Raw genomic sequence first — 22,017 nt, forward strand, 5'->3', positions numbered from 1 at the left:
ATGTGCAAAACTGCAATTTCCCTCTTGTCAACAGTCAATGGCACTTATTGTCCTTTTTGACTTTTTTGGTTCTTTGTTAAATGAAACAGCTTAGACATTTGCTGTTTTCTTTTGAAGGGGTTTTCCTCTGCAGTCACTATGGACTCTTCCAGCTCCTCCAGGCTCCATTGCAGCCTGCTTTCAGTATGATTCCACGGAGAGACAGCAATAAGTGTATGAAAATCAAAGGCCCAAAGCTTCTGGTGCCTCACTCATTTGCCATCATATTATTTAATATTTAGTGCTTTCTTCCCGAGCATGGTCTCCGGACTAAGATCATTTGGCCCCCTTTTTTGTAGGAATTTCAGCTAGAAGAGGCTTCAGAGATCACCTAGTCCAGTATCTTCATTTTAGAGATGGAAAAACCTGAAGCTCAGAGAAGGGGATTAACTTGCCCAGGATTGCACAGTAGGGCCAAGATCCAAACCCAGCACTCTGACAGTGGATTAGTGACTGTTGGGTCAGATTTATCACCTTCCCTCTCTACAAGGGGACACAAAGAGCCAGGGGGGAAGAAATTAACTTGGAGACTCCCATTATGTGGCAAACATTGACCTTATGAGCTGGAAAAAATTTCAGCCCATGCTGTACCACCACCTCCTTCCCTGAGTGGGAACAAGGGCTCCAGGAGGTACCTGGTCTGAGGGCAATGTGCCATGGTTGGACCTGAAGGGGGCACATCCCAGAGGCGAGAACACAGAGCCCTCCCAGAAGGACCCTGCAGCCCCAGCAAGGCAGTCCTCTAGTGCTCTCCACGGGCTGGTCACCGATGGGTCCCTTTTTGCTTCTGCTCCAACTCCTGAAGACGCTCTTCCCGGGTCTGGGCATGCTGAGCACCCACTTTGTGTGCCGTCTCTGTAGCAGTAATGTCAATCTGTGCATATCGAGTGGCTCCAGCTCCTGAGAACAAAACATTTTGTTCATTCCCAGAGCACCCCCTCCTAAGAGATTATGTGCCATAGAGGAGGTTCTATTCATTGAGATGTCCCATATTGGCATCTAGGGTACAATATGGCGATGATGCCTCTGTCGAATATATCCATTCCAGACAAGTACTAATAACCAGAAATGCTACAGAAAGCACAGAATAATCCTACCTCTTTGTAAGATGATAGGCTGAAGCTGCAGGGGCCTGAGGGATTATTTGATCCAGCATCCTTGCTCTGTATGTGGCCAAGGGAAGGGAAAACGTGTCCAAGATTACAGAGCATGTCAGGAGCAAGGAAAGCCGGGTTTCAGTTAAAGCTAAAGAATACTGATGAACTGCTTTATAAGAATTACTTTATCAAGAAGCTCCCTGCTAAATTCACTTCCTGAGTGTTTGGAAGTGACACTGGATCTGAAAAAGGAAGAATTTGGCAGAGCACTGAAGAAATTCCCAATTCTGGAAACTGGGAAACAGATGAATATGCTACCAAAGAGGGTCATCCCATCCCTTTTTCTTCTGAATACCGGAGACACAACAATGGGATAGAAAATTATCTTTCAGGAATGACTTGAGTACAGGCCTTCCCACAAACAGGGATGTGGAATAAATAAGGGGGAGAGCCAGGCATCAGCTATATAATTGAGCCCTCTCATTTTTCAGTTGGGAAAAGGAGAATTGATTTACCCAAGGTCAGATGGCTAAAAAGCAGGAAAATTGTACTGACTCTAAGTCCTGTGCTCTTTCCTTTGCATACCCTCATTTTTTACTTGAGGCATCTGTGATAGCATGAAAATAGATGATTTGTAGGGGACAATTAGAAAAAAATGGAAACAAATATCTAGGGTTTGGCAACCGTGCCTAACGGGTTTCTCTTCCCAAAGGGGATCCAAATGTATTTGGACATGGCACAGAGAAATCGTAGCATTGTTGGTGCCCCTCTCTACCTCTTATTCCTGGGCTAGGTTCCTGAAGCTCCAGTTCCATGTAGTGAAGCTGTTTCTTGGAGGTGGGACTGACAGGAATATTCACATAGGTAGGGGTCTCACTGCGCGATCTTTCTCCTGTGAGCAGCAAGGGACAAAGGGGAAGACAACAAGTAAATGGATAAGTAAATATGAAATATATGCACAATTTAATACAAAGTCATGTCAGTGGGCATCTAGGTGACAGTAGAGTCAGGAAGATTCAGTTCTAAGACCTTCTTCATGAGTTCAAATATACCCCCAGACCCTGTGTAATTCTGGGCAAGTCAACTAAAGAAAAAGAAGGTATTCCACAAATGAAATCCCAGATCTCCTATATGTTTAGCTTACTTTTCTTTATATCTACATAATAGACCCTGTCCCAACCTCTTATCACCCTCCCACATCACATAAGATATCATCATGGAAGCCAAAATGTTCATAGAAATGAAATCTTTCCTATTTTATCTTTCTGCTCACTTTCTGGAAGTAACTTCTCAGTTTATTCTAGTAGAATTCTGTCCCTGAGCATGTTTTCCTGATTCTACTCATTTCACATTTCACAACTATCTCATATAGTTCTTTCCAGATTTAAAAAAAAAAGTGTGTCCATTGTTTCTTATGGCACAGTGGTTTTCCATCACAATCATATACCACAATTGGTTTAGCCATTTCTCAATTGAGAGGCATCCCATCATTTTCTAGTTTTTTGTCACCACAAGGAGAGCTGCTCCACATATTTTGGAACATTGCAGTTCTTTTCTTTTTTCCCTGTTCTCTTTGGAAAACAGACCCAGAAAGAGTATTGCTGGGACTAAGGGTATACACAGTTTTATAACTCTCTTTGTGTAATTCCAAATCTCTCTCTGAAATGTTTAGATCAGTTCATAGTTCTAATAACAATGCATTAGTTTCCCCATTTTTCCACATCCCCTCCAACACTTGTCACTTTACCCTTTCGTCATTTTGGTCAGTCTGATGTGTGTGAGGTGATTTCTCAAAAATTGTTTTGGTTTGCATTTCTCTAATCAGTAATGATTTAGAGCATTTTTCACATACCTTTATGGCTTTGATTTCTTCATCTGAAAATTATCTGTTGATATCTTTTTCCCATTTGTTAATTGAGGGATGGCTCTTATTCTTATCAATTTGACAAATTTCACTATATAGTTAAGATATGGGACCTCTATCTGAGGGGCTGTCTATAAATTTTTTTCTCAATTTTCTGATTTCCTTCTAATCTTGGAAGCATTTGTTTTATTTGTACATAAACTGTTCATTTTAATATATTCAAAATTATCCATTTTACATTTCATAATGCTCTTCATCTCTTGTTGACTCATAAATTCCTCTCTTATCCAGAAATCTGATAGTAATATGTTCCCTATTCTACTTTATTTATGATATTTCCTCTTCTGTGTCGATCACGTATTCATTTTGATTTTATCTTAGTGAATGGTGTAAGATATTGGTATATACCTAGTTTCTGCCAAACTAGTTTCCAGTTATTGCAGCAATTTTTTCCGAACAATGATTTGTTATCCCAAAATCTTGGATCTATTTTGTCAAGTACCAAATTACCATAAGCTTTTACTGCTGTTTGTTGTGTGTCTGTTCTGTTCTGTTAGCCTGCCTTTCTACTTCTTAGCCAGTACCAGACAGCTTTGATTATTACTGCTTTATAATATAATTTAAATCTGTTACTTTACTGTTACTATTACATTTTTTCATTAATGTCTTTGATATTCTTGTCATTTTCTTCTTCCAAATTAATTTTATTATTTTTCTAACTCAATAAAATAATTGTTTATCATTTCATTGAGATAACATTGAATAAGCAGATTACTTTAGGTAGGGTTGCCATTTCAATTATATTGGCTCTGCCAATCCATGAACAATTAATATTTATCCACTTATTTAGATGCGACTTTATTTGTGTAAATAGTGCTTTATAATTATGTTCATGTAGTTACTGGTTTTGTTTTGGCGGATGTACTCCCAAATACCTTATTCCATCTCTGGTTACTTAAATGGAGTACCTCTTTCTCTCTCTTCTTAAAGGTCTTTATCAGTAAAGTATAAAAATGCTAATTATATGGATTATTTCATATCCTGCTACTGTGCTAAAATTATCTATAGTTTCAACTAATTTTAGTTGATTTGGGGGGATTCTTTACATATACCATCATGTCATCAGCAAAAAGAAATAGTTTTATTACCTCTTTGCCCATTCTGATTCCTTTGCTTCTTTTTCTTCTCTTATGGCTATTGTTAGCATTTCTAATACCATGTTAAATAATATTGGTTATAATGGACATCCTTGTTTCACTTCTGGCCTTATTGGGAAGATTTCTATCTTTTCCCTATTACAGATAATACTTGCTAGTAGTTTTAGGTAAATCATCACCAAGCTTTTTATCACCTGTAGTATCCCGGAAAAAAATTTACCAGTTTCTAGAATATATGCCATTTAAGTAGCTTGATAAATCCCTAAAAAGTCCCTGAGAGCAAAGAGCACACTCATTATTACAAATATATTTGTTAATTCGCATGTTTGGATAGAACTATCAATCAGGCTAGTTGGGTATCACATCCTTCCTAAAACCTCTATGTTAATTAAAGAAAAACTCTTTGAGAATCCTTAAAATGGGTTTTAGGATTAGGAACTTAAAGAGTACTTTTTGTCCTGAGATCACAAAGCTTTGCCATATCCATCATCTCATTCAGAATTAATCTGCTAAACCAAAGTTACTGCTTTTAAAAAGTGGTCTGTGTGGGGAATAGGATCTTCTCAGAAGATCATTAGGAAAGCAAAGGTTTCCTGACCCAGAGAAATTATGGAGGCCTCTTTTTATACTTCAGAAAATAAAGACACAAACAAGTGGCCTTGGTTGCCTTAGATCACCCACACTGAGGCAGATATGGGATTCAAATTCTTACCTCCTGACTTCTAACCCAGTGATTTTTCTCCTAGACTGGGAGGCAGTCACAGGTCAGAGCTGAAAGACTACTGAAGTCTTAGGAACAAGATTTTCAGTCCAAACTGGGAGTCCACAGACTCCTAGATCTGTGATGTTTTCACCAACTTGTCCAATTAGTGATGCTCTTTGTGATGGCTCTGACACCCTGCTAATGCTTTCTGAATTGTCAAAGAAAGATTAGCCTTTTAAAAACTTTAATTACAACATTATAAATTTATTCTTTAAATAAAATTATGATAAATTTATTTCAAAATATCAAATACTTAAATAAAATTATTTAATTATAATATAAAAAGAATTTTAGTGTTGAGTATATTTTACTCCATGTAAAATACCACCAAGTGAAAATCAATCACCTATATTTGTTAACTCTCTATTATTAGAAAGTTTAAGGTTTTGCATAAAATAATAATAATAATAATAATATGGTCCTGTTTAGCTCTTTTATTCTAAATTCCATGACCTTCTAGCATTAACATTTTGCGTTTTATAATTCTTTTCATCACAAAATATTTTTTGCTTTGGGTTCCAAAGTCCCTAGTGCTCTACGGATTAGGGGCCTGCCCTATTCTGGTGTTCTATAAATTTAGGCAAAATCTGAATATTCAATTAGCTAGATTATCTCATAGGAATTTATTATACTTTATTACTCTTTTCCCCACTCAATCTAAGATAAAGCATTAAAAAAACTCTATTGATCTCAAAGCACAAGAATCCTGTGGCAGACAAAGAATCAGGCCCCATCAGATGTCTTTCAGTTAAGTTCTATATCCAGCTCCTTAACTTGCTGAGAACATTGGTATTCTTTAATTGCATCAGGTTCTTCATTGATCCAAATCATTCTCTGCCCTTGTTCCTCTAGCTCCAGTATTCAGATTCACAGCTTAATTCATCTATGTGCCGCCCCCTTCAAGGCAGCAGGAAAATATCAGAGGTGAAACAGCACTCCCAATAGAAAGGAACTCTGGACAGTGTTCCAAACCCATGCTTTCCCCGGCCCCATGTTGGGAAAGGATCTCATTACCTACCATCTTTTTGCTTCCCCTGATGTCCAGCTACATCAAGTCTGATGTGCTGTTCAGACCTCAAACTGCAATCAAAGTCAGCCTTTTCCCACATCAAAGTCAATCAAAGGTCTATTACTAAAGTTCAAATATTCCAGAGAGTCCTCTGTCTGCTCCCTGCGCCTCTTCTCTCCGCCTAGATTCATGTTCCCAATGGATGTTAGCCCTCCCCTCTACCTCCCTTTGCCTAAAAGAAGAGGCATTTTCATTTTGTTTGTATCGAGGGGTCCTGAGGCAGAGTGGAGCCAGCTGGGCTGGGTTCCAAGTCCAGCTCTGCTCCCTGTTATCCCACAAATGGCAGCTGTCACTTTGTCCTTAGCAACAAGTTTTAAGGGAGAAGAATAATATTCCAGGGCTCAAGACCCTAAACTACCTGCCTGATTGCCCAAGTATATTCCTTGTGCACAGATCAAGAGATAAGAGTTGTGCCCCGTAGGCTGGGGACACCAATTCAACAAACATTTGTTAAATACATTCTAAATGGCAAGCAATGCACTAGGGCGAAGACAAAAATGAAAGATCCTCCTCTCAGGGAGCTTACATTCTTTCTCTAAGATTCTTTCTGAGCTCTGAGCCAAAGTGGTCATCTCTATTCACCTCATCCGTGTCATTGCTCACTCTCTTCCCAGGACCTGAAATGACCTCCTTCTCTAACTCTCCTTGTCTGAATTCTACTTCATTCCTTAAAGCCTAATTAAATGCCACACCTCCACCAGGAAGCTTTCCCTGTTCCCCTATATTCAGAAAAACCTTTCTCCTCAGGCATAACATATATATTGCTATGGGGTGATTTCTTTGATTCTCATCCTCATACTCAACCACAGGATCCATTAAAGGTGGCAACTGAGCCTTACACTTTTCATCTCTTTGGATGCCAAGCCCAGGTCTTTAAAGACAAGTTGACTAATTAGACTAAAGACAGAGTGACTAATTAGTTGACTGGATTGACCCAATCTCTTCCCCCAAGAACTCTTCTCCCAAACAAAACTGGTTTACAAACCAGTGAATAAGGCAATTGCAAAACTGCTTTACAAACTAATATTGAGCAAAATAGTTGAGCCTAGGATTGTGGTAGGTTTGGGAGTGAAAAGGAAGACAACTATTTCAGAATTTTCATTTTGATTACAGCAACTTGATATGTCTCTGAATTAGGACCAAAGTTAAAGTGTATAAGAAATATGATTTCTATCTTCTGCTGAATGGCTGTAGCCCTGACATCCTGACCCATATGATTTAGCACTTTATGACACGGTGTTTTGTCTCCCTGAAGAGACTATGAAATTGCTTCGTAATCCAAAATCTGGTACAAATCTAAGCAGTAGAAAGGGAGGAGGTAGAAGTGGTAGAAGACTTGGGTTGAAGTCCTGGCTTTGCTGCTTCCTAACCTAAGAGACCTCAGGCAAGTCTCTTCCTTCCTCTTGGCTTCAGTGTTGTCGTCTATAAAATGAAGGAACTGAACTAAATGTTCTCTAAAGATCCTGCCAACTCTAAAGCCTGTCATCCAAAGTTATAGACAAATGCCTACGTGTCTTTTCTCCCAGCTAAACAAAATCTTCATGTGAATTTTCATAAATGAATCAAGGGTATCTTCAGTGAAGGTATTAATAGAGAACAATATGGACCAGGCATCTAGGTAGCACAGGGGATAGAGCACTGGGCTAGAGCACTGGGCTTGAAGTTGAGAAGAACTCATCTTCCTGAGTTCAAATCTAACCTCAGATACTTACTAGCTGTGTGACCCTTGGCAAATCATTTACCCCTGTTCATCTCAGATTCCTCAGTAAATGAGCCGGAGAAGGAAATAGCAAACTACTCCAGTATCTTTGCCAAGAAAAATCCCAAAATGGAGCTATGAAGAGTTGGAAACAACTGAACAACAAAACATGAAACAACCTGGTGTGTTGAATATGGAATCAGCTGAGATTGGTTAGAATTCTACTAAGTACCCAGGCAAGTCACTTTCTCCTCTTAGCCTCTTTGTCCTCATCTGAAAAATGTTATACTAGATATGCTAAGTTATAAAATTATAGAATATGTATAATTATGTACAATAACATAAATTATATAGTTAATATTTATAAATATATTTAAATATAATTATGTATAATCTTATTTTGTATTATTTAATAATTATACATAATATAATGTAAAAATATACTAAAATATTTTTCAGTCTGAAATTTTAAATTTGCAATACCTTTTAAATACAAGTCACCATTAGTAACCTGTTAGGGCCACCTTATACCTGCCATCTTCTTTCTTTTGCCTTTCTTTTGCCCAACTGTTATTTTGCAATCACAAATAACTATAATTCTTGGATTTGCAGCTTTATAGCAACACCAAGAAAATCAAAAGTTATATGTGTATGTGCATATGTACGTATATGATTTCTTAGTCAAGATAAAAGGCCTCAGAGGGATACAGACATAGTTTGGTTTTGGTACTTTTGTGATATTTATCGACCAAAAAATGAAGGTTTTGGAGTTATTTTTTCCTCTTTGAATCTAGCTCCAACAAGATCCTTCTTATTTTCCAAGCAAAAGCCAAGTTTATCTCTCTCAATCCCAGTCAAAGTACTGAGTGCCACTGAGGGATTTCAGTAAATCCTTCAGCATTTGTAATACATGGGATCAATTATTGAAAAAGAAAATGCCAGGCCCAGACAGACACACTGGGGCTTTGCCAGGAACGAGAGCCATGGAAACTATGCTAAGCTACAGGCCTCTCACCTTCCTCACTTCTCACACCATTTCAAGTGGCAGGAGGCCAGGATGTAAGGAGTAGAGCTGCAAAAACATAAAAAAAAAATCACCCTTCTAAATAGCAAGGAAAACCTTAGTCTACAGAAGGTTTGCCCAACCCACAACTGAACTCCTTCCTCCAGGGCCTACCTAATGAGGAGAGGAACCTAGAACTAACATCAGCAAAGCAGAAGGTATGGCAGGAAAGGCTGGCAAAAGATTGTCAGTCATCCAAGGATCAGCCTAGCTAAGTCCATTCCTTCATCAGAGGTAATGAGTTGCCTCTCCTTTGAAGTCTTCAAGAGAAGACTGGAGGAGCACTTGTTGGAATTGTGGAGGAGGTTCAGCTCATTCTAGCTATGTGATCATGGGTAAATCACTTAATCTCTCTGAACTTCAGCTTCCTGAAATGTAAAATAAAGCAATAATACTTATCAACATAATTTTCTTGGAAGGTAAACGTTCTTTAGAAAACTGAGTTATTAAAAGACCTAGAAGGGATGGTCTGGTTTATTCTCTCATTTAACAGAGGAGGCAACAGAGACTCATAAAGATAAAGTGACTTAAATAAATTCATTCAGAGTTAATAGCCAGAGGCAAAAGAGTAGAAACTAGATCCTTTGACTCCTTGACCAAGGACTACCATGCCATACTAAGGTAAGTGGAAATTATAAACAAACACACACACACACACACACACACACACACACACACATTGAGCTGAATTTAGACAAATATTTTGAGGACAGCCAGTTCCAAACTAGTTGCATGCAGACTTCCCTTTTTGTATTTACAAACTAGTTTATGTGTTTTGAACATCTCTGGCTATTGTCCCATCCCTTTCCTCCCCTTCAACCATTAAGTCTTGAAAAAATTCTCTACACCCAATATTTCCACTTCCTCTTCAACCCATTGCAAGTAAGTTTCCATCTGATCACTCTCCTGAAATTACTTCCTCAAAAACTATTCTCTAATGCTTTCCAAAATGCCAGATCCAAAGGCATTTTTTTCTCAGTCCTTATCCTTCTTGACCCCTCTGCTACATTTGTCACTCATTCTTGATGCCATTTCTTTCAGTGGGTTCAGAGTTGCCACACTTCCCTAGTTCTCTTCCTGCCTTTCAAATTGTTCTTTCTCTGTTGATTTTCATTTCTCAACCTCTTCCCAAATCCTTACTGTAGGTATTTTCTAAGGGTCTGTTGTGGGTGCTTTTTATTTCATTCTACACTCTTTCCCACAGCTTTTGCTATGGCCTCTATGTGCCAGTCCAAAATCTTTATTACTACTACTGAATTTAACTATGAACTCCCTCAGTTCCACAATTCCAACTGCCTATAGAACGTCTCCCCTGGCAGCCTGTTATAAACTCAAGTTCTGCAAGTCTCAAATTATGTTCATTAGTTTCTCCCTTTAACATAAGTCTCCTTTTGATTTTAATTTTTGTATGTGGTCCCTCCTTTGAACTTTACCATTTCTAATTCTATCTATCACATAGTCACCTGTGATTTCAAAGCTGACTCTTCCTTAACCTCTCATTATTGTGAGGATCAAGTGAATTTTATTTATATATATGCATATATGTATATATTGCTTTATAAACCTTAAAGCATTATACTTAAATATTAACTAATATTATTATTATTACCTATTACATACAGTTACCAGATTATGTCAATTTTGTCTTTGAAATGTCTCTCAAATCTGTCCCCTCTTCCTAAAGTGGTGCAATATAAAATGAGGTTGAAGAAAGCAACTCAAGTCATCTTGAGGACATTTAAGGTTGTAATCAGAATGAAGAAAACAAAAAGAAAAAAGATCTATTGAGATCACTCTAACATACTATTTTTACCCTCCATCACAGTCTTAGCTGTGCTTATAGAGGAGGCAGAAATGTCTCTAAAGAAAGCAAAGAATAGAAAAGCAACTGAACCACCATTTGTATATAGAGGAGATTCATGCTAAATGAAATACGGTTATGAGAATGCTGACTATCTGAAGAGGGGAATGATACCAAAGACATTAATATTAATGTTAGAAAAATGGCAACGAACAAAATATAAACAATAACAGAGACACATGCCTATTCTTCCAGCTATACAAAACCTTCATGTTGTTATAGGCAAATTTATAAATTAAGATTTTAGACATTTAGTGTAATATAACAGCCAGGCTTGTCAGGAAAGGCTGGAGTATTCCAATCATGGAATAGTGAGAAGGAAGGAAGTCTTTTCTGAGAGTGACTCTGGTATGGAGGAGGCAGTTAGATGCTGGTTTTAACTGTCTCTAGTGTAATGCAAGAGTTCCATTCTGCTAACTGACAAGATTGCCTAGGGTAATATTGCAAATGCAAGAAATCTTGCATTGCACTAGTGAAGAGCCCAGGAAAGTGGATTTGTCTCCTACAAGAAACATCTATCTTGTGGAAGTTCAGGTTTGAGCAGTGAATCTGGTTTGGAAGGTGGACATCCAGACTGGTTCAGCTCCCTGTCTTCATCTCTCTGTGGATTTTATTTGCTGTGGACCTATCTTGTGTGTCCTTTGTGGGAGTGATCCCTTTGTGTTTGACACCCTTATGTGTACTTGTTATTCCCATCTACCTATTTCAATGTGAGTCATCTATATGGGGATTAAGGGCATCCTTAATGGAGGAATTAATAGAGAATAAACACACTTCTGAAAGTAATATTCATTGGTGAACTGCATATCTTTATCATTATGCAAATAACAAAAACAGGTAGAGAATAAAAGATTATATTATGCTTATTTTTTGAGTATGAAAAAGCACATGATCAAAATATCACATCAAATGTTCTTTTCCAACAAGGAAAAAAATCCACATACCAAAATCATTCAGATTCCTTGAGAGATATATAACAAAATAACCCTCTCTGTTAAACAACCCTCTAAGCATAATTGGATGAGGAATAAAACGTTGTAGGATCAACAAAGGTCTTCGCCACTGTGATGGAGGAGCTCTAGTACAAAGACCAAATTAAAGAGGGCTTCTTCCCCTCATATGCTCCTATTTGCTGATGACATTTCACTGGTTATATCAAGCCCTGGAACACTGCAAAGAGCCTGAGTTGAAGAGAATTGTAATCATGCAAAGTAGTCTGGCCTGTCCATCCACAAAGGATGACTGTGGACAAAGATTATCTATTGGTCAGATTTCAACATGCGTTTTTAAAGAGCAATGTCATTTTAATGGCAATCTTTTCAGTGCCAACATCTCCCAGTGTTGCTCTATGGCAACAAGACAAGGAATGCTAGTCTCCAAAGAAATGAAAATGAATATTACACAGAAGGCAATGAGAAGTACATAAAGGGCGTGAGCAAACTGAAACATATAGGCAATGAGGAACTTCATGGTAGAATAGGAGCAAAAGATGTAATCAGTTAGTTTACAAACTTTCATGAAGTACTTGCTACATGCCAGGCGCTATGCTAAGTACCTAAAATCAAAGGCAAAACTGTCCTCAAGGAGCTCACACTCTGGTGGGGGAGCAACATGCAAAAAAAATGTATGTACAAGATGTATACAGGATGGAGAGCAGATGTAAGATAATTTAAGAGGAAGAGCACTACCAGTGGGGGAAATAAAGGACAAAGGAAAACAGAGAAAGACTTCCTGCAAAAGGGGATATTTGAGCTGTCTTAAAGGAAGACAGGGAAGTAGGCGAATGGGAAGAAGCAGAGCATAGAGGAATAAAGGGCAGCCATTGCAAAGGTGCCAGGTCAAGAGATGGACTGTCATGTAAGGGCAATGTCAAAAAGGAACATGTTGCTATACTGTAGAATTTGAAAAAATAAGCAAGGTATAAGAAGACTAGAAAAGGTAAGGAGAAGCCAGGTTGCAAAAGGCTTTGAAAGATAAAAGAGAATTTTATGTTTGATCCAAGAGCTAATATGGATCTGCTCACAAAGTCAATGACTGGATAAGACAGAATCTCCAAGAGCACTGAGTCTTACCTTCTACACCATGAAGGAATCCCTGAACTACTTCATTCAGTTTTGGATCTAGAATTTAGAGTAACAAGGAATTCACTACCTCACAGAGTATCCTGTTTCCAGGTTAGACAGATCTCATTATTGAAAAGTATTTGTTTATATTTAACTAAAATCTATCTCCTCCCTTAAAGACTATTCACCCTAGTTCTGCCCTCTTGAGCCACAAAGAACAACTTTTCATATATTGGAAGCTGATCCTCAAGTAACCCTTAACTCTTCTTTTTCAAATTGAAGCTCCCAATGCTTCAACTATTCCTTAGTGTGGTGTGGTATGGTATACTGGAGGTACACTGAGGCAGATAATCTAGTCCCAATCCCTCTTCTGACCTTGCTAGCCTTTTGATGATGGGAAGTTGCTTAACTAACATAAATCTGTTTCCTCGTCTTTCAAATGGGAATAGTACTTTATCTATTTATTTCACAGAGTTACTATAAGAAGCTTTTCAAACTCTAAAACATTCTACAAATGTGAATTATTGTTAAATGTCATAATATCTACACCACTTGCCAACTTAATTGCTTTCATCTTGACCACTGGATCCCTGGATTGATTTCAAGGGGTCCATGAACTTGAATGTAAAAAAAATTACATCTTTCTTTTCACTGACATCTAACTGAGATTCAGCATTTCCTTTAAGTATTCAAAACATTTATTCTGAGAAGAGGTCCACAGACTTCACCAGACTACCAAAGGGTTCCATGATATGGAAAAGGTGAAGAACCTCTGCTCTAGATGTGCTTCAGTTTATCAATGTCTTTCTTGAAATTCAATCTTATTAGAACAGCATTCTCTTGACCTGGACTCATGGCTGCCACCTTAAAACTCTATTAGCTTTATTAGGTGCTATGTCATGCTGTTGGCTCAAATTGAGTGTGAGACAAAAAAAAAAAAACAACCAAGTCTGGATTTTTAAAATTTTTGTTCTCAATCCAGTTCAGCAAACCATGCCAGACATGGGGAAAGAAAGATGAGAAATATCACAATTCTTACTGGTAAAGAGCCTTAGATGGAATGGGCATGATTGCAACAGGCACCCAGGTAAGTAGGATGTAAGAGAAGAAATAAGGACTGTGTATGTAGACAAGTCATTGCAAGTCTCAGAACCCTATGAAATATTAATAACAATACTTCCTATTTCATAGGATTATTGAGAGGAAAATACTTTTGTCAATCATCAAGCACGATAGAAATGAAAACCACTCCACTGAAGGCAAAAGCTTTAGGCAGTCTAAGTTACAAATGCCCAGTGACACTGCTAGCATGGCCACAGCCTGAGCTAACACAATGAAGATAAGCAGCATGACGCTAAATATGAACTCCAAGTATTAATTATTTCTTGCTCCTCTCCTTGGACAGGCTGTAGGGGAGGGTTCTTAGAGCAGCCAGTTTGAGTGTGAGTTGGTTTGAATGGCCTTTGAAGGTTTTTTCTAGTTGGGAGTCCAGGACTCTGATTCCTCGATGCTGTTCTTCCCCAAAAATTATCTTCTACCTATTTTGTATCTGCCTATTTCACCAGGTTAGATTGTAAGTGAGCTCCTTGAGAACAGAGAATGTTTGGCTTCTGGATGTGTATCCTCAGCATGTACACCATGCCTGACACATAATGGACACTTAATAAATTTATGTTGATTAATTGGGCTCAAAAAATCTTTGAATCTTGGATCTGCGAGGAACTTTCCAATTCCTCTAGCCCAGAGTTGTCAAACACTTGTCTGCCACATTCTCAGTGTTGGGGAAACCAGATTAAAATGTAATTAGACAACATTTAAAAATAAATAAAAATACAATTGAGCATAGTAAATGTTAACACATTGTTTTTTTTTTTAACTCAACATGGAGCCTATAAGGGATGCTTATGCTGTTTTTATGTAGGTTTGATACCCCTGCTCTAGAATGTAAGATACCAAAAGCATAAATGTTCTCTAGATTACTTAAAAGTAACTCATACTAATATAGTATTTTAAATTTTGCAAAAGCAGTTTCCTCATAATGATCCTTTAAAGCAGGTAGTTCAGTATCATCATCCCCATTTTATAGAACAAGAAGCAAATGGTCAAGGGACATGTCTCCCAGCCAATGAATGTCAGCCAGACCTGATTTTATGTACATTGCTCTTACTATCCCATCAGACTGTCTTTAAACATTCTGAAAAAGCTAACATCCAGTCTCTCCTTAAAGATTTGCAATAATGGGGAAGCTCAGTATCTCTAATACAAATCATTCCCTAGTCCATGGATCTAATTGTTTGGAAGTTTTTCCTTCTATCAAGCTAAAAACCAGCCTTCCTGTTACTTTCTTGTATTACTCCTAGTTAAGTACTACGAAACCAAATCAAGCAAGTCTCTTTCCAATGGAATAGCCACACCAGTACTTGAAGAGAGTTATGATCCCTAACTAAGTCTGCTCCACACCAAGCTGAACATTCCTAGCTCCTCCAACTAATCTTTAAATGATGAGATTCCCAATGTTCTTTATGACAATGGCTCCCTCTATCCATTCCAACAGGCCAGTGTTCTTTCTAAGCATGTGGCATTTTCAAATGCTTCAAGTTAGGGATTATATGTTGGCCCCAGAGCAAAGATTTGAATTAACTCCATGAACTCTTAATGGCATCCTAGAAACAGTCCATCAGCGAGCATTTATTAAGCACTAACTGTGCCAGACACTCTGCTGTTAGTGCTGGAATTAGCTTGTCTAAGCCTCTTATTTTACAGATGATAGAATAAGACACAGCCCCATAAAGTAGCCTCCCAAAGTCATACAACAAATTAGTGGTAGGGCTGGGACTAGCACTGAAGTCTCCTGTTTTCATTCACTCCCCTTTTCTGGGGTCTGCATCTTTCTACTTAAAAATGAGATGGATAATTATGCTTGCATTACCCATACTACTGGGCTGTTGGGAGGAAAGTGTTTTGTAAATGGCAAAGCAGCATAGAAATAGGAACTGCAGTCATTTTTGTTATTAATTCAATTCAAGGGACATTCCTTAAATAGTGAATGAAGCACTGGGTTCCAGTTGGATGCCCAACTATACCACGCTGACTCTATATTTTTAAGGAATCCTGGCCTATTACACCCCACAAGGCAAATAAATATTTTCAGGCATTAAGAATTCACTAAAACTTTATAGTGAAAACAAAATGTGCTGAAAGAAAGGACATCTTGTGATTTCTGAACAGCAGCTTTCTAATAGGATTAACAAATTGGGAAGACAGAAGAGGAAGCCCCAGGCTTCTCTTCTGATTGATTTTGCATTCCTAATCTCCCAAGAACCCCATAGTTCCTCAGCTTATATACAGATGACTGTCTAATAAGATTCTTCCCTCCTGCCAAGAGCCTTATATGAGATGGGCAATCTCCACTATATATATTCATTCTCTTTCTCTCCTTCCATTCTCTCTCTCTCTCTCTCTCTCTCTCTCTCTCTCTCTCTCTCTCTCTCTCTCATTACAAATGTTACTCTGGGGGGAAGCTGGGTGGCTTAGTGGATTGAGAGCCAGGCCCAGAGATGGGAGGTCCTGCATTCAAATCTGGCCTCAGACACTTCCTAGCTGTGTGACCCTGGGCAAGTCACTTAACCCCCATTACCTAACCCTTACTGCTCTTCTGCCTTAGAACCAATACACAGTATTGATTCTAAGATGGAAGGTAAGGGTTTTTTTAAAAAAATGTCAGAGCTGGAAGGGAGTGTAAGCCATAGGGCATAAGATGTTAGCACTAAAAAGCACTTACAAGACAACATTTAGAACTGAAGGGGACCTGAGAACATCAAATGTTGGAGGTGGAGTTTGCCTTAAATATTATCCATCTACTCCAAGCCCCTCATTTTATAGACAAGGACATTCAATGAAGCTCAAAGACAGGAAGTGACTGCTCATGGTCTCATCACACATCAATAAAGTTAATACTGAGTCAAAGCCAAATGTAAAATTCTGATCTCCTGAATCCCAGGTCAAAACATCCAAACTATTCTGCCTTTGAAGGAAACATAAGATTCCTTTCCCTACTTTGCCAATTTTAGGTATGCATTTCATATTTTCGTCTTCCATATTTTTCAACAAAATGAAACAAAGTGTGATCTAGGAGTAGATTACATTAAATTGAATCTAAGTCCTAAATTGATTCATCAGAAAGACTGCATTTATAATGTGACTAATGATATCCATTGCATTTGGATCCATTATCACTTGACACAATGAGTAGGAAATCCATTGAATACTAAATGCCATTTGGTTTTTAGCAGTTAATATGTGGCCACTCACTTCAGGCACTGGCCTTCAGTGATCCTTTTACATGTAGGACTTCTGGGTGGCTTTGTTTAGCTTCCCCATTGGTCAGTTCAGCCCTTCTTACTCTTGGCACAAGGGATTCAAACCAAGAATCATAGAAGCATAGTTTGAGAGATAGAAGGGACTCCAGCATCCACCAAGTCAAATCCCTCATTTTATACATAAGGAAAATGTGGTCCAGAAAAGTTAAGTGACTTGTCCAAAGTCCTATAGGTTGCAAGTACCTGAAATAAGGATCCTTCCTAGATTGGATGAGAGATGATAAAACCCACCTAGGGCCAGTAAAGCATAACCCTTGAAATTATTAAAACCAAGTTTATTAAGGGTAGGGAAATGACAAATACAGTCCTAAATCTATCAAGCTATATCTCCTCCCACCAATATATGCTCCCCGTCACAGGGTCTGCTCTTCTGATCTTCTCAAGTCCTTCTTATAGCTCCCTGCTCTTAACTAATACCCCAAAAGCTATCTGACTATAACTATCCTAATTTATATGGATTAACAAAAGGACAAAGAGGAAGGAAGAACTCAGAAGGAAGAATTCACAAGTGTATTTGAGCCCTTACCTAAAGCCTGATGTTGGCTTCACTAGATAACCCAGTTGACAACTCTTGGATTACCTTGGCCAATTGGATTTCCGGCAGATGGTTCAAAGGTCTTTGTACCTCAGGGAAAAGGCAGTCCACTCCAAGACAAACTCTCAACTAAGGAATCCCTAATTTCTCCACGAGGTTATGACTCTAAGGAAATTTGCCAGAGCAAAACCTCCTTCCAGCTCAGTAGAAAATAGGAGTCCAAGAATGACTGTTAATGTCAGTAAACTCCCACAATCCTTCTCTCCTTGTCAGAATCCTCTCCCAGGACTTATAGCCAAATAATCCTCTTTTCCTCTTTAAACTAATCCATGAAATTTATTCTATCCCTTACCTACATTCCTACATACCAGAATTGGAATTTGAACCTAGGTCCTCTGAATCCAGTGAGGGCTGGTGTTTCTTCTACCCCTTGCTGCCTCCTGACTTCCTGATATATCAGTTTCCACCAGCACCACATTTCTCTTGGTGGAATATCACTGACACAGCCATATTCAAAAACTGTCTGTAATTAGTCTAATTCTCCCCCCTCAACCTCTTAAACACCCAGTGATCCCTTTGGATCCAAGAGGAGAAACCTTCCCCTTCGCCAAGCTCAGTGTGCATAGGACACAATCTCTCATGTTCATGTAATTAAGAAAGCTTAGAAGACTAAGATCTCAGCTTGTTACAGCTACAATGAACTTTTGTTGTTCAGTCATTTCATTGATACCCAACTCCTCATTAGCTCAGTTAGGATTTTCTTGGTTGAGATGCTAGAGTGGTTTACCAATTCCTTCTCCATCTCATCTTACATGTGAGAAACTGAAGCAAACAGGGTTAAATGACTTACCCAGGGTAAGCTAGTAAGTGTCTGAGACAGAATTTGAACTCAAGAAGAAGAGTCTCCATGACTCCAGGCCCAATATGCACTCTGGTATCACTTATATGCCCCACAATGAACCTTAAAGACAACTTAAACTATATGCTTCATTTTACCAAAGAGAAAACTGAGGTCCAAAAAGAGAAAGGAACTGACCCAAAGTCATATAGCTAGTTAATTGACAGTGTCAGGATTTGAACCCAGGTCTTATGAATCCAGATCTAATGCTCTATTCTGGCCTTACTACTCTGAGCTTGAAACAGCCCAATATGAAATGCATACCTCCAAGTCAGGAAGCCAGATGAACTGAGTTAGTTGTAACCAGAACTAAACTTTCCTAAACAAACTTTGCCAAAAAATTCTGATGTCCAAGAACCAAGCCTTCAGTTGGGAACCACTATGGAGAGAGTCTCCCTCTGCATAGGACTGGCAAGTTATAGAAATAGTACAAGGGGGAAATGGAAAACATGTAAAACATCATCCTACGCCATCACAGAAAGAGATACAGGGAAGAAATGAATTCCTGTGCAAACGCGGGCATAGACTCAGTCAATGCAACCTGCTCTTCGTGGCTCAGCTCAACTCCCACCTCCTTCAGAAAGCTCTCTCTAAGTCATACATTTCTCCCTGATCCCATTCACTGATGAACTCCCAAGAGCACTAATAATCTGCATTGGTGACCCAAATGACTATTTGATTACTTCCTTTCTGGTCAGTCTCTAATTGTTTCACCTGTGTTGGTTTGTCTGTCCAAAAAATAATAATAATAATCAAGAACAGGAGTGATTGCTTCTTCTGTGTCTCCCCAGGAGTGTGACCCTGGTTTACTCATTATCACAGTCCTTCTAAGAACATTATTAAGTGCTTATTATGTGCCAGGTACTGTGCTAGGCACTGGTATTTAACACAAGAATGAAACAGTCCCTGCTTTTAAAGAATACATACATATAAATAAATACATGTGCATATACATATATGTATGTCTATTGTGTTCCTTGAAAGCACATATATATATATATATATATGTGTGTGTGTGTGTGTGTGTGGATACATAGATATTCTTCAAAAGCAGGGACCATTTCATTCTTGCCATATACATGTGTGTGCATATATGTATGTACAAAAATGTACATACATACCTATGTGTATGTATTGTATATTATATACATAACATAGTCAAGGTATACATATATATGAACAAAACACTACAGTCATACATACACAGTCACCTTGAGTTCCTATCCTCAAAGAGCTTCCATTTGAATAAGAAACATGATATATGTGTATATACATATGCATAGATATATATGTATATATACATACATAAAATATACATGTATACTTACATGCACATGTGTATATGCACTTATAAATATGTGTTCTTAAAAGTATGTATATATACTTATATGTATATGCATGTCTTGTGTAGTATGTTCATCCATATATGTGTACTACATGGGTATTTTGTGCATATATGTGGACACTGTGTGGTAGTTGGGTTGAAATAGAGAGTAACTGGAAACACTGAGACCAGTTAGGAAGCTATTAAAGTAGTTCAGGTGAGAGGTGATAAGGTCCTTAATGGAGGTGGGATCTGTATAAGTGGAGGGAAGGTAACATATGCAGGGGATGTTATAGAGGAAGAAACAAGATGATTTACCAGTTGCTTAGATACTGGGGGGTGGGATGGAAATGACAATGAGAAGTCAAGAATGACACCAAAGTTGGGGGACTAGAAGGATGATGATGGCCTCAACATAAGTATTTAGAAGAAAAAAATAATGTTTTATTTTGGACATGTTAAATTTGAGGCAGTTATAGTACATCCAGTTCAAAACATCCAACAACCACTTGCTGATATGGAACTAGAATTCAGTAGAGAGCCTGAGGCTGGGTCAATACATCTAGGCATTGTCAGCAGAAATGATCATTAAATCCATCTGAGCTGATGGGGTCACAAAGGACAAGTATAGGAAGGAAATGAGGTGGTTCCCCCCAAAAAAAGATACAATTAGGGAGAAAGACATGGACAAGGATTAAGCAAAAGAAGCTGAGGATCAGATAGAGGAAGAACCAAGAGAGAGAAGTATCAAGAGAGGAGAGAATATATAGTAGGAGAGAGTGCCAACATCATCAGATATTGCCAAAAGAGCTAGTACTCAACTCCATGTAATATTAATAATAATGGTGATAGTTTACGCTCATGTGGTACTTTTTTGGTTACAAAAAGGAGGTATACAGACATTACCTCAATCTAGAGAACAGAACAGGACAATAAGAAATATGATCATTCTTTCCAAGTAGAAGGAAGGAACCAAAGAAGAAAGGAAGGAACCAAGGAAGAAACCAAGGAAGGAAGGAACCAAGGAAGGAAGGAAGTAATTCTAAGAATCACAAAGTTCTCAAACCTTAGAACTATTGTTACAGAACCTTGGAATCAAAGAATCAAAGAACCTTAATATCAGAGAATTTTAAAAGTTATAGAATTCTAGTATCCTAAAGCCTTAAAATGAGGGTCACAATTTTAGAATCATGATAACAGAAACCTAGAGAAGTATAGACAAGTTAAAGTCAAATAATCTTAGAATCACTAAGTCATGAGGTCATGGAATTAGAGTTCTATAAAGCACTGACTTGCACTAAGCACAGTGCATGGCACATAGTAGGGATTTAAATGGGTTTTAGAAAGAACAGGCAAGAGAAAGGGAGATCATTTGGAATTGAAAACAATTTTTTTAAAGAATAGTTATAAACTGATTTAATCTTAGGAGCTCCGTGTTGAAATCATTGCCCTCACCCACATTTTTTGCTGGTAAGAAAATGAAGCTGGCAGGTAAATGATGGTAAGAGGGTTTCTTCAAAGTCATTCAGTCTTTGAAGAAGGATTGAGAGTAGAACCCAGGTCTCCTGGTTTCCAGTTCATTGTGCTTCCCACTGTATCATGTCATCTGTCTCTCCATATACCAACCATCCCACTCCCATTGCAGTTCCTTCTGCTCTACACCTAGAGTCCTCTGGTGGTCAAATCAAACAGGTCAATTTTCAAGGCCAGGTATGGAAGTTACAAATAGTGATTCTGAGTTTTTAATTTAGTTACCCCACAAAAAGAGAAAGACCAGACCTTCCTTAGTACATCTCCCAAAGGAGACAAAATAAAACCCTCCTACCCAAACATGCATCCACATTATACCAACCTGAGGGTGCTGGGAAGAGTCGCAGGGGGAAAAGGGCTGCTCCCTAAACAGAAGAGAAAAGGGGAGAATGAGAGATTTCTTCTCTAGTATCAGAGTCCTTGATAAGCAGCATCCCCTAGAAATCTCCTAGATTTCAAAAGCCTTAGACTGAAGCCTAGTAAGTCCTGTATCCCTGATGTCTGCTAGAAAGCCAGAGTTCCCTACAGATGGCTCTCGAGGTAACTCATCAGGTTTGCAGACTGATTCTTTTACCCAGGCTTGGTTTGGCCTTTCACAGGCAGGAGGATATTCATTATTTGTGCTTCCTTCTGGGAGGACAGATTGGGAAACCTTTCTCCAATCTTTGGGTGTAAA

The 22,017-nt window shown here is 38.3% G+C and overlaps 1 protein-coding gene across 1 annotated transcript in view; it reads right to left on the reverse strand.

Moving 5' to 3' along the window:
- Positions 1-802: 802 nt before the first annotated feature.
- Positions 803-22,017, reverse strand: part of DOK7 (docking protein 7) — a 120,751-nt gene continuing 99,536 nt past the window's right edge. Inside the window, exons 8-10 of the mRNA XM_044680287.1 lie at positions 21,664-21,706; positions 1,912-2,028; positions 803-939 (exon numbers count right to left, since the gene is read on the reverse strand). Of these exons, the coding sequence (XP_044536222.1) occupies positions 803-939; positions 1,912-2,028; positions 21,664-21,706 (297 nt within the window). The remainder of the gene's footprint in view (positions 940-1,911; positions 2,029-21,663; positions 21,707-22,017) is intronic.

Source organism: Gracilinanus agilis, chromosome 6, assembly GCF_016433145.1.
Source record: "Gracilinanus agilis isolate LMUSP501 chromosome 6, AgileGrace, whole genome shotgun sequence".
NCBI classification, from domain to species: domain Eukaryota; kingdom Metazoa; phylum Chordata; class Mammalia; order Didelphimorphia; family Didelphidae; genus Gracilinanus; species Gracilinanus agilis.